Below are 12,741 nucleotides of genomic sequence, written 5' to 3' on the forward strand. Positions count from 1 at the left end.
GTTCTGCGGCTGCCTGCCCTGTGCTGTCACTGATAAGGGAGGAAGGTGAAGATTCCCGGTCCTAAGCTCTCTGGATCCTGGGGGGAGGAGCCAGGAGCCAAGGGGAGCGAGGACTCACACATAGATGAGCTCGGACTCCCGTCGAACCAGCAGATGCTTCTCGTGGATGAGCCTGAACCAGTCCACCAGCATGTCATCCTCACGGCCCTCTGGAAACCAGATGCCCACTGAGGCCAGGGCTGGAGGCAGTCCCCACCCTCAAAGGGGCCACGGCGGCTCCTACCCTGGAAGAGAGGCTCCCCCTACCCGAGTCCCACCCGCCAGGCCCCCGGCAGCTCCCGCACCGTCCACTCCACCACGCAGCTTCTCCTCCAGCAGGACCCCACGGTGTTCCAGGGTATCCAGCTGACGCTCGATGGTGTCCATCTCCCCATGGATGTCCTCCTCGGGGATGTACTGGTCAGCCTGAACCTGCCCGACAGCGCCCAGTTATCTGAAGGTCAGCCCGCCCTCCCACCTGTTGGCCGCCAGGAACAGGAGCTTCCCTCTTCTCTCCGGCCAGCACTGGCCTCCACAGGCCCTGCGCCCTGGCTCCGTCCCACACCCCGGTGTGGCAAGGGATGGGTGTAGGGACAGCCACGCCCCTGCCATGCCCCTGGTCCCAGCTCCAACAGGCATGCCCAGAGGGCGATACAACTTCCTGCTTCTCTCTGGCAACTTCCTCCCCTCCTCTGCCACTCGAGAAAATATATCACAACGTGCGAAAGTGACCCTATTAGACAGAGAAACCTGAGAACACTCTAAGCTGTTTGTCACGTGAACGCTTCAGAGCCTTGAACTATTATTAGTAACGATTTAAATGCATCACCCAATGCTTTTGGTCAGAGCAGCTAATCTGCTCAGAATCCCCCTGGCTGCAAGTTCATAAATCTCCCAGCTGGGCCTCCCAAGCATGCCCCCCCTCCAGCATCTGAGGGAAGCTGCCCAGGCAGCCCATCCTGTGGCAGAGTCCCACGGGAAGCCTGAGGCGGCCAAGGGAGGGGGCCGGGGCCCAGGCAGCCAGTTGTCTGGGGCTCCCAGCTGTACCTTGCGTTTGATGAGCGGAAAGCCGTGTCCTGGGGCAGGCGGTCTCGCTGGCTTGGAGCCCTTGGTGGCCTTCTTTACGGTTGGGGACGCTGTGGGTGATGCCTTCCGGTTAAAAGGATTCTCCTTGCAGGAAGACTAAAGGCAGGGAGACGTGGCAGAAGATAAGTCAGGGAGGGGTCAGTAAGACCCAGGCAGCTTGATCACATGGGACCATGGAAAGCGGGGCGGTAGGAATCAGGCAGAGACAGAATCCCCCAGCAGCCAGTCTCTGAGGAACTCAGTCACTCAACAAACACTTCCACTTCCCAGCGCCTCCCGTGTGCTGCCGCCGCACTGGATACTTCTCTACATTCCTGTTCAATTCTCACAACCACTCCACAAGGTGGGTAGTGTCGTGCCCATTTTACAGCTGAGTAAACTCGAGTTCAGAGAGGTTAAGTAACTGGCTCAAGGTCACGCTCTTCCCAAGGGCCCAAGCTGCAGTGAGACTCTATTTCGGGCTGGGGCAGCCCTCCGGCGCTGGGGGCAGTGGTCAGGACATGCAGTGTAGGGTGGGACAGAGCTATAGCAGCTCATCCAGGCCTCACAACCACCCCTTTTCCAGCGGGGATGCCGGGGTTCAGCTCCTTGCCCAGGGTCCCCCAGCCAGGAAGAGCAAAAACAGGGAACCCACTATCAGTAGAGGGAGGAGGAAGGTAGCTCCCTTCCTGCCCAGCTCCCCCTGCCCATCCTCTGCTGCCCCCTAGCTCTGCATTTTTCTGTCCTTCTGGGGTAATCCCTGTCCTGAGGCCAGCACAGCCGGGCAGGCCCCCCACTGGGACGGGCCTTGCCTGCCACGTGGGCAGTGCCAGCACCTTCCAACCACCCTCCCCAGGCATCACTGGAGGCCATGGAGTGTTCCCAGGAGTATTTACCGGGCTTTCCAACAGCTGGGGGGAGGGAGGAGCCCGCTCACCTCACCTGTGCCAGCCTTCAGGTTGCCATCCTTCAGGCTGGCGGCTGCTCTGGGATCTGAAGCAAGGGAAGTCCCAGGCCACCGGTGCCGCAGGGTGATAGTCTGGGCCCCACAGGGCAGCACCCGCCCAACGGGCCTGCCTGTCTCCTGTCCCCAGTGTCTCGGGTTCTCCCCGAATCCTGGGGTTAGGGTAAGGGACGGAGCACCCCAGGAGGAAGTCCTCTTGGGCTCTGCCCACACCCTCCACAGTCACACCCAGAGGGGCCCAGCAGGGCCAAACAGCCCAAAGGCCCCTGAGTCCCTCAAGGGTTCTCAGCCACGGAACTCCTTCAGACCAACCTTTCACAGACCTCAGGACAGGAAACAGACTGAAAGGCAGCTGCCTGTAGGGGGAAAGGGAGGGGCGTCCAAAATCAACTCCCTCCCCCACCTCCCACAGCAAGGAGCCCTGGGGCTCCTCAGAGCATCCTGAGGCCCAGAGATGGGCTGGGCCTTCTCCAGGTCACACAGCAGGTGGTGATAGAGTTGGACAGGAGGCAGTTGCCCAGGCCAGGGAAGGTTAAGTGGCATTTGAAAGGTGCACAGACCAACAGCTCAGGCTCCTCCCCAGACTTATCCTCTGTCAGGTAGGTCAGACCAGGACTACAGCCGGGCCCTCAGAGGGCTGCAGAGTACGGGAAAAAAGGTAGAATCAGAACCTGGTGGTGCAAAGGGACTCTGGTGGCAGGAGAGGCCCCCTCATGAACTAGGTGCCCAGAGGACTGTCCTGACCCCTGGTGACCCCTGGTTCTTGGCGTGACACTGAGAAACAAGTGCTTCACCAGCCACAGAGGTCAGGTGGAAAACGAGCTGCCAGGGATGGGTGTCCAGCAGACCCTCCTCGTGCCCACTGCAGCCCCCAGAGGGGATGGAGCGCGGGGCCAGCCTGGGAAGGGGCCTGGTAAGGGGAGCCCACAGCACGGGCTGTCCGCACCCCTGCAGTGGCACACAAGAGAAGCACCCAGGAAAGCTGTTTCCTCGGCCCTCTGCCTGTTGAGGGCCGACCCCTCCTCTACCCGTCCCCGCCAAAAACAAACTCTACACAAGGCGCAGTCATCCCAGTACCCTACCCCGACCTGCCTGTGAGCACCTGGGGGGCAGGGATCGCCACGGTCATCTCACCTCTGGAGCCCAGGCCAGCTCATACACACAGGAGGGACTCAATGAACACCATCTGCCCCATTCTATAGGAGGGGAGACTGAGGCCTCTGGAGAAGGAAAATGACCCCAAGAAGGGAGTCATCCCCTCCCCTCTGTGTTCTACCCCAGGCGGCCTTGTAGAACAATCATCTAGGCCTGTCTCCCTGAGCAGCTTGTGAGCCCCTAGAGGGCAAGGACAAGGTCTCAACGCCACTGTGCCAGGGTCTGGCACAAATAGGACCTCAGTGAATGGAAGGGTGAACGGAAGGATGTGTGGGTTAAGTGGTGGCTAGTGGATGCGTCCCAAATGGGCACGTGCATGTGCTAGGCAGGTAAATAAGGGCTAGACGCCTCAAGACATGGAAGGCCAGGCAAGTGGAGACATGCACAGATGGACAGGAGGTCTGGCTAATGGATGAAAGGATGGAGAGGGGGAGCCGTGCCTCAATGAATGCAGTGGTGAATGGGTAGATGGGCACAGCCAAGGTCACCCAAAAAGTCAGGGCCAGCAACGATGGAAGGATCAGAGACCCTGCCCTGAGACCAGGCCCACGGCCACTAGACAGGACAGCAGCCTTTAGCGAGGATGAGGCACTCACCTTTACCTGGAGCTGTGGGGATGAGGTTCCAGGGGAAGGCGCAGGGCTCTTGTCTCCAACCAGCACGAGAGGGGTGGGAGCAGCGCCACTGCAGGGCTTGGCTGGAGGGGGACCTGGGCTGCCCCTAGTATTGGGGGCAAGGCCAGGGCTGGCTTGAGGTGTCCGGTCCACACTGGGCTGCACCAGCTCCCCAGAGGAGGACAGGGAGGAGTTGGCGGAGAGGCTGGCCGAGGTGCCAGGGCTGCCCGGGGCATGGACAGCAGGCTCTGAGGAGCTCTTGGGCACGACTGGTGGCTCCAGAGGCTCCCCACTTGGGGGCTGGCCGGAGCTCTCGGACGACAGGCTTTCCACGCTGAGGGCTGGCGACGGGGTGGCTGAGGGTGGCTCCGAGTGTGACAGGCGGGAGGTGTGGAGAGCTGTACAAACACACACACAAGTGGGTGCCACGTGAGGGGGCACAGTCAGGCTTTCCGGCCTCACCTAACACGCTCCACTCTCGACAGAGCTGCAGGCCCTGGCAACCCAAGTCCTCCACATCCAGACAGGCAAGAGCCCAGAGGACAGCAAAGCTGTGACTGGACCAAGGTCACCGGCAGACAAATCATCCCAAGTCACCCTGCGCTCCTCGGGCCCCGGCGTGCGCCTCGTGGCACGTCGCAGCCCTGGTTTCTTACGGCCCTCGCCTCCCCATCCAGCGGGGCTGCAGCCTCCACTTCCCCTCCCACGTCTGATGTGACCCAAAGCAAAGCCAGACTGAAAAGGCCAAAAAAAAGCCTTGCTTCTGTCTGCCTTCTCTGCCTCTGACCCGAGCAGAGGTGGGAGGGAGAAGCAGGCAGCCCTGGTGGTGGCCGGCGCCAGGCCAGGCACTGCCCCGTGCCAGGTTCATCCTCATGCATTGAGGGACACCATGCTTCAGAGTATCATCTGCGCTTTCCCAGGAGGCAACAGACTCAGAGAGGAGAAGGGCTGGGGTTGGACCAAGCTGTGTCCGACTCAGAGCTCATCCCATTGGCTGCATCTCCCACCCGGCAATCACCTCCAATCAACTGACCCACCACGCTCAGCTGGAGGGTCCCAGGGCACCAGCAGGGGCCGGAGAGGGGGGCCTGGGCTACCTGAACACCGGCCTCCGGTCATCTCTAATGTGCCCTCGGACCCACTGTCTGAGGGGCTCCCACTGAGGTCTCAGAGGCAGCTGGACCCCAGCCGTGGTGGAAGGTGGCCAGGCACAGGGCCCGAGAAGATTGCAAGACGGCGAGAGGGAGGGCTGGGCGGAGGGAGGCACAGCGCCTGGGAGCTGGCCCACCACCTCCATATCCCAGATGGGGAGACGGAGGACAGACACAGAGAAGGAACTGCTCAGAGCCACTAGCACCCGTGCCACGCAGCCAGGTCAGAGCCCGAGGCGCCTGGCAACTGGAGGAGAGTGACTAGATGGGCAGAGCTGGAGCTAACCCCTGCCCAGCGCTTTCCACGAGCCTAACTCGGTGTTATGCACACTGATGGATAACACGTTTAATTCTCACAAGAGCCCTGTGAGGTGGGTTACAAAGGGTTAAGAGTATAGTCAGGAGTCTGGGTTCAAATCCTGCCTCCACTGCTTAAGCGCTGTGAGGCTTTGGGCAAATCACTTACCCTCTCTGTGCCTCAGTTTCCTCACCTACAAAATGGGGTATGATACCTACGTCACAGGTTTGCTCAAGGATTGAGGACAGACATGACACACACGGCACCTGGCCTGGAGGGGATCCTGTGGCACCACGTGCCCTTCCCTGGCCCTGGGCTGACCCAGGTGCCCAACCCCAGAGTCCCAACTGTCAGGAGAGCTCCCGAGAACGGCACTCACCAAGGGGGGATGCACTGGGTGCTCGGGGGGCGGGGCGCTTCTTTGTCCTGGGGCTGCTCGTGGGGGTGATGCCGTACCAGGGGTGCAGGGACTTGGGTGTGGACTCCGGGTGAGTCGGGGCAGGGCCGGTGGCTGCACGGGGTGCAGCTGGGGGCTCTTCCTGCTCCTCCTCGAAGGGGTTGTAGGGCTTGGGCTCCGGGCCAGCCACCTCATGCACACCTCCGTTCTCCACCTGCCTGCTGTCCCGGCCCGGGGGCGGCGGCCCGGGGCTGCTGCTCGGGGGCAGGGGGGCTGGCTTCTTCTTCGGCTCTGCCTGCACCAGTGTGATCCATGGGGGGTCTTTCCTGGGGGCTGGTGTCCTGGACAGAGGTAGGAAGAAGCAGAAACCGTTAGGAGACAAGGGGGGCGTGTCCTTCTCTCCCCAGACAGTCTTGAGTGCAGCCCAAAGCGGGCGGATGAGAAACCGCACCCTTCTCCTCTCCCACCCCAGCCCAGGGGGGCCAGTCTGGGCCCAGAGCTGAAACAGAAAGAAGGGGGCCTCTCCCTGCCCCTTCCTCTGTCTCTGGCTCTCTCTCCCCGGCCCTCTCTCTCATGGACCATACAGGGGGAAACACAGCTCCCAAACAAGAGCTGGCGACCGATGTCCTCGCCTGTGACACGGGGTCCCAGGGCTGGAGGATCTGAGCCAGGTGTGCAGCTGAGCTCTGCCGGGTCTTCTATACTCTGCTGCTGATTCACACAACGACTCTAGGAGCGAGGCCTAGGCCTCCCTCGTTCCACAGGCAGCGGAGGCTTGGAGGGGTGAAGGGACCCCAGAGGCAGCCGTCTCCACCAGGCATTGCTGCCCACAGGAGAGGGGGTCCCAGGGGAGCCACAGGGAAGGGGATGTGGGCACAGGCTCCTGCCCCCAGAGATGAGCCCCACCCCTTCTCGGGAGGGTGTGCTGGGGGGTCACATGGCCTTGTTACCCGCCCAGACCCCAGGGTGCTCCCCTTCCCCCTACCGGGGCCCTGAAACCCCTCAGGGCCAGCATACCTCTCTGACAGCTTGGGTGTCCCTCTGGGCTTGGGGATGGGGGGTTCATGCAGCTTCCCTAGATGGGAAAGGAGAATGAAACAGGTCTTCACGGCAGCTGTGAGCCAGGCAGCACGGTGGGGCACCAAGGGAGCCAGCCCAAGTGCCTGCCTTACCAAGGATGCCCTTCCGTCCCACCTGGCAGGTCATGGACTCCAGGTGGCCATGGCAACCTCACCTGCACCCTCCTACCTCCCCAGCCCAGCACTCAGGGAGATTAGATAAACACCAAAGGTGACAGGTAGAGAAGGTCGAAAGGGCAAGGCCAGGACACCTAGAGACCCCATTCGTATTTCAGTTAAGAAGGGGGAACCCTGGACTTCCCTGGTGGCGCAGTGGTCAAGAATCCACCTGCCAGTGCAGGGGACACGGGTTCGAGCCCTGGTCTGGGAAGATCCCACATGCCGCGGAGCAACTAAGCCCGTGCGCCACAACTACTGAGCCTGCGCTCTAGAGCCCGCGAGCCACAACTACAGAAGCCTGCGCGCCTACAGCCCGTGCTCCGCAACAAGAGAAGCCACTGCAATGAGAAGCCCGCGCACCGCAACAAAGAGTGGCCCCCGCTCGCCACAACTAGAGAAAGCCCGTGCGCGGCAACCAAAAATAAATAAATTTATTTAAAAAAAAAGAAGGGGGAACCCAAGTGCCCCTCTGACACTTTCCCAAAGTGGACAGGAAATATTGTTTCAACTCAGCCCCAGGGTCACCTCCTCCTGCAAGCCTCCCCTGACTCCCAAGTGTCCTCCGTGAACCCCACCATAGCCTCTGCTCCCCCATCTTAACAGACATCTACATTCTACCAAAATCCTCATGTCTGTGTCCATCTCTCCCTCGAGACTGGCAGCACCTCAAAGGCACAAACAGGTCTGAACAGTTTTTCTATCCCCAGCGCCCAGCTCAGGAACGGGCCTCCACGAGTGCGGAACAGAACGAACAAGTCCCAGGGGGAGACCCTGGAAGTCTCCCTCCCCTGGGCCTCCTCTGATAAGAGTTGCCCAGCACGTCTCAGGTTACAAGGAACCATGTTTCCATGAGCTCATGGAAGCCCAGGGAGGTCATGTGGGAAGGTCTGACAATGAGGGGTGAGGCAGGGGTCTCCACTACAGAACAGGCCAGCCTGGGGAGTGCCCCAGGGGCCCATCTGACCAGGGACACACCCTCCCCTACCCCCAGCCCCTGAGCTGTCCCCTGCCAGACATCCAGATGTGGACAAGCGCACAGGCTGGGCCTGGGAGGGGAGGTCACCTGAGTGTGGACACAGAACCAGACACACTCGGGACACAGGCACACATGATGTACACTCCCTACACCCCGAAACTGAAGCACACAAGATGGACACAAAAGGACACACATCCTGGGCACACAGAACGGGGCAGGGGTCTGTGTCCTTGCAGCATGGAGAACAGAGCGTGCACCGAGGGGCCTCAGTAACTGTTTGCTGCGTGAATTAATAACCTCAGCGCCACGGTCGTCCCCAGCACATCCCCAGCACACACGGGCAAGGACAGCACGGCCCCATGAATACTCCCAGGCACGTGTACGTTTAGACACCAGGCACCCCTCAGGAAGCACCCAGCCCCAGCCGGGCCCTTGCTCACCATTCACCAGGCCGCTGCCGCCTCCCTGCTCCACCAAGTTCTCCTGCTGCAGGCTGGACCGGGGCCGGGGCGTGGGGAGCGTCAGGGCTGTGCTCTCAGAGGCCTTCCTGGGGGCAGGTGTGGGGCGGCTGCCCGGGGTGCTGGCCAGCTCCTGTGGTTTGCCGGGAACCTGGGGCTTGGTGGGGATCTGGGGTCGGCCCTCAGGGCTGGCCTTGGGTACGTCCACCTCGGGCCCTGCAGCCGCATTAGGGCTGGGGCCACCTCTCTCCACATCCTTGGCTTCTTCTGTAAGTTGCTGCTGCTTTGGCTGTGGGGGGAGTGTGGGCCTGGCCCCTGACCGCCCACCAGGGCCCAGCCTGGCGCAGTGCTCCGCACACACGAAGGTGCCCTCCTCTGGCCCACTCCTGTAAGCTCCGGGGAGCAGGGTGCTGGAGCACCGCCGACACCTGCCAGGGAAAACAGGGGTGGGGTGGGATGGGGGGATCAACTTAGCCAGGCAGCCCGGCCCAGGGTGCTGGCTACCCCTCCTCCCAACTGCCAGTCTGGATCCCGTCTCAGTACCCAGAACTTCCCAGCGGAAAAGAAAAAGGGTAAATGTCAGAATCACACCAGAACAATAAAACCATGTGAAATCAGCAACATAAATTGTGAAACACGCCTTCAGTTTCTGCTGCAAGAGGAAGCAAAGGTTCCCCCGGCTCCTACGGAGGTTCCATCCAGTGTGCGGGCTGCCGCTCATTAGTGGCTCAAGAAATCAATTTAGTGGTTTTCAACCAACCAGGCGTTTTTGTTTTGTTTTGTTATGAAATAGAATAAAATAAGATATATCAGAATGTATCACACTTGTTTTATGAAACTCTAATTCCAGTTGTGCATCTATTCATACAAGTTTGATTTCAGGGATGTACTTACAATTGGTCACAGTGTCAAACGTATGTCACCATAAAAAGTATTTAAAACACTGCCCTGATGGCCAGATGTGACTGTGCAATGGTTTCCTTCCTCGAGATTTTTCCCCCATGACACCTCAGTTCTGCAATCAGGTGCCTGGGGTTCAAGGTCCAGCCACCACACACACACACACACACACACACACACACACACACACACACACACCACACACACCGCACACACACACCACACACACACCACACACACACACCACACACACACCAAACACACACACACACCACACACACACCACACACACACCACACACACCACACCACACACCCACACACCACACCCACACACCACACCCACAACACACACAAACACACACACAACACACACAACACCACACACACAACACACACAACACAACACACACACACAACACACACACACAACCACACACCACACACACCACACACACACCACACACAACCACACACCACACACAACACACACCACACACACACCACACACACACACCACACATACACACCACACACCACACACACACAACACACACACAACACACACAAACACACAACACACACACAACACCACACACACAACACACACACACCACACCACACACCCACACACCACACACACACAACACACACACAACACACACAAACACACAACACACACACAACACCACACACACAACACAACACACACACACAACCACACACCACACACACCACACACACACCACACACAACCACACACCACACACAACACACACCACACACACACCACACACACACACCACACATACACACCACACACCACACACACACAACACACACACAACACACACAAACACACAACACACACACAACACCACACACACAACACACACACACCACACCACACACCCACACACCACACACACACAACACACACACAACACACACAAACACACAACACACACACAACACCACACACACAACACACACAACACAACACACACACACAACACACACACACAACCACACACCACACACACCACACACACACCACACACAACCACACACCACACACACCACACACCACACACACACACCACACACACACACCACACATACACACCACACACCACACACCACACACACACACACACATACACACACACACATACTCTAAACCACAACTGAATACACACTATAACTCCCAGTCACTGGTTTCCATGGACTATTCAATTTTCTTTGCTGATTTTTTTTCTAACATATAAAACGTTTTCATACATTCTCTAAGCTATTTATATTTTCCCTGCCTCTTATTCCATTTTTCTTAAACCTGGCTTCCCCTGGGAACCACACACTGAAAGCAAGTTGTTACTATGATTTCTTTTTTTAACTGCTTTCTTTAGAAAAAAAAAAAGGAAGAAAAAAATAAAATAAGATTTTGAAAATGCTTTCTTTTTTCAACAGCTCTTAGAGCACATTCTGCTCCTTAGTCATCATCAGGTACTTAGTCTCAAAGAGCTCTGGCCCCATTTCTGTCTCTAATTCTGTGACTGACCGAGTCTTCTCCCCTCACTAGGCCTTATGCTCCAGCATGACGAGCCTGCCAAGGGGCTTGGCACACCATGGTGCTGCATCTAGGGGAGCTCCCCGTCCCCCAGGGTCCCCACCACTCACCGGAAGCAGTGCCGGTGGTACAGCTTGCCGTCGGCCAGGTAACGCTGCACCAGGTGCACGTGCTGCTGGCAGGCCGCACACGTGCTGCTGGGGGTCCGGTGGGCGCCCTGCTCTGACAGGCTGCCCGAGGAGCACTCATCGCCCTGCAGGGAATGGGGGGGGCAGACTGGGGGTGGGGCTGGGGTCACCAGCCTTCCTGTTCAACAACACTCCCTGTTCCCCGCTCTAACGGTGGCCATCTCCCAAGAGTGTGCAGCGCTAACACACTCCGTCAGAGCCCCAGAAGGGCAGAGGGTGGGGACTGTCACTGCTTTGCACATGAGGAAACTGAAGTCCAGAAAGGGGGAAAGACCTGCTCAAGGTCACTGAGTCAGGATGGAAACACAAAAATCCAGACTTCCAGTTTCTGGGGCCCTGTCCGCCAGGAAGGCAGCTTCCGGCTGTATAACCCCTTCGCCTGAGCTGCTCTTGTCCCTCTCCCGTCCCCACAGGTGGGCCTTGCCTGACAGGTGGCTGCCCTCTTAGGCCCACCTCGTCTGCCTTCTCTGTCCCCCCAACTAGAACCAAGCAGATTTAAGGCCAAGTTTCGCAGCTTCTAAGCACTGTGACCTTGAGCAAGCTGTCTTCGTCTCTGAGCCTTGGGTTCCTACCTGCCAAATGGAATCCTATAACCCCTGCCTGTCTCAGCCCTGCACGTGCTCACTGGACACCCACCGTGGGCTGGGCTCCCTGTCCCTCAAGAGGTCCTCCAGCAAGGCGCAGTTGGGAGCAGGTGGGAAAAGCCCTCTGCACACTGTGAAGTGTTGTCCAGATGTGAAATGCTGGTGTCATCCCCTAAGCATCTTGGAGCAGGGGGCTGGCAGTGAGGCCCCCACTTCCCAGCTGAGAGATCTTGAACAAATGACCAAACCTCTCTGAGATTCAGTTTCCTCATCTGTACGTCAGGACACACAATACCCGCCTCCCAGTGTTGCTGAGAGGATTAAGCAGAATCACCCCAGGAAGTTTAAGCTCTGTCTCACGGGAACCAAGGGGAGAATTTGCCGTATTGCATGGGCGAGTCCTGGGAGTCCCATGATGGGGAGTCAGTGCTGTGGACGCCCTGGGCCCCTCCCAGGCCTGCCATCCCCTGCCCCTACCGCCCTGGCCTGGCCTGTGAGAATCTAGTCCCAAAGCCAACGGGAAAGGGACCAAGAACACCCGCGGAACGCGGCAGTGGCAGCTGTCCCCCACTCCACCTGCCCACACCCGGCATCTGCCTACCTGAGCCCTGTCTCCTGGTTCCGCGGGAGTGGGTGCTTTGGATGGCGGGGAGGATGCTGCCAGGCCCTTTCTGGGTGATGAGACCCCGGCTGCCAAGAGACCAGAAAGAGACTCTGAGGCAGCTGGAGACCCTGGAGGTCCAGGAGGCCCAACCTGGCCTGAGCTTTGAGCTCCACGGCTACCGCCTGAGGGCAGACCACCGACGCAGTGGGACCAGGCTCCCACTTCACACAGGCAGGGGATGCCTCCTTCCAAACTAAGTGCCAAGGGCAAGCTACCCAACCCTGCCAGGCCTCCGCAAAGCAGAACAGTGACTCCCACCGCACAGGGCAGCATGAAAAATAAGGCACCAGGGACTTCCCTGGTGGTGCAGTGCTTAAGAATCTGCCTGCCAATGCAGCGGACACGGGTTCAAGCCCTGGTCTGGGAAGATCCCACATGCCACGGAGCAACTAAGCCCATGTGCCACAACTACTGAGCCTGCACTCTAGAGCCCCCGAGGCACAGCTACTGAACCCCGTGTGCCTAGAGCCCATGCTCTGCAACA

The 12,741-nt window shown here is 58.9% G+C and overlaps 1 protein-coding gene across 7 annotated transcripts in view; it reads right to left on the minus strand.

Annotated features, from left to right (window-relative positions):
- Positions 1 to 12,741, minus strand: part of MICALL1 (MICAL like 1) — a 28,728-nt gene that overhangs the window by 6,299 nt on the left and 9,688 nt on the right. For 2 of the 7 annotated variants that reach the window (XM_033866075.2, XM_073788186.1), the window contains exons 4-12: positions 12,195 to 12,283; positions 10,932 to 11,074; positions 8,338 to 8,783; positions 6,701 to 6,758; positions 5,666 to 6,024; positions 3,820 to 4,235; positions 1,087 to 1,221; positions 345 to 471; positions 119 to 209 (exon numbers count right to left, since the gene is read on the minus strand). In XM_033866075.2, the coding sequence (XP_033721966.1) occupies positions 119 to 209; positions 345 to 471; positions 1,087 to 1,221; positions 3,820 to 4,235; positions 5,666 to 6,024; positions 6,701 to 6,758; positions 8,338 to 8,783; positions 10,932 to 11,074; positions 12,195 to 12,283 (1,864 nt within the window). Of the gene's footprint in view, positions 1 to 118; positions 210 to 344; positions 472 to 1,086; positions 1,222 to 3,819; positions 4,236 to 5,665; positions 6,025 to 6,700; positions 6,759 to 8,337; positions 8,784 to 10,931; positions 11,098 to 11,645; positions 11,823 to 12,194; positions 12,284 to 12,741 lie in introns of those variants that run through there. The other 5 variants (XR_004528836.2, XM_073788187.1, XM_033866078.2 and 2 more) reach the window with 4 other exon arrangements.

This window comes from Tursiops truncatus, chromosome 11 (assembly GCF_011762595.2).
Source record: "Tursiops truncatus isolate mTurTru1 chromosome 11, mTurTru1.mat.Y, whole genome shotgun sequence".
NCBI classification, from domain to species: Eukaryota; Metazoa; Chordata; class Mammalia; order Artiodactyla; family Delphinidae; genus Tursiops; species Tursiops truncatus.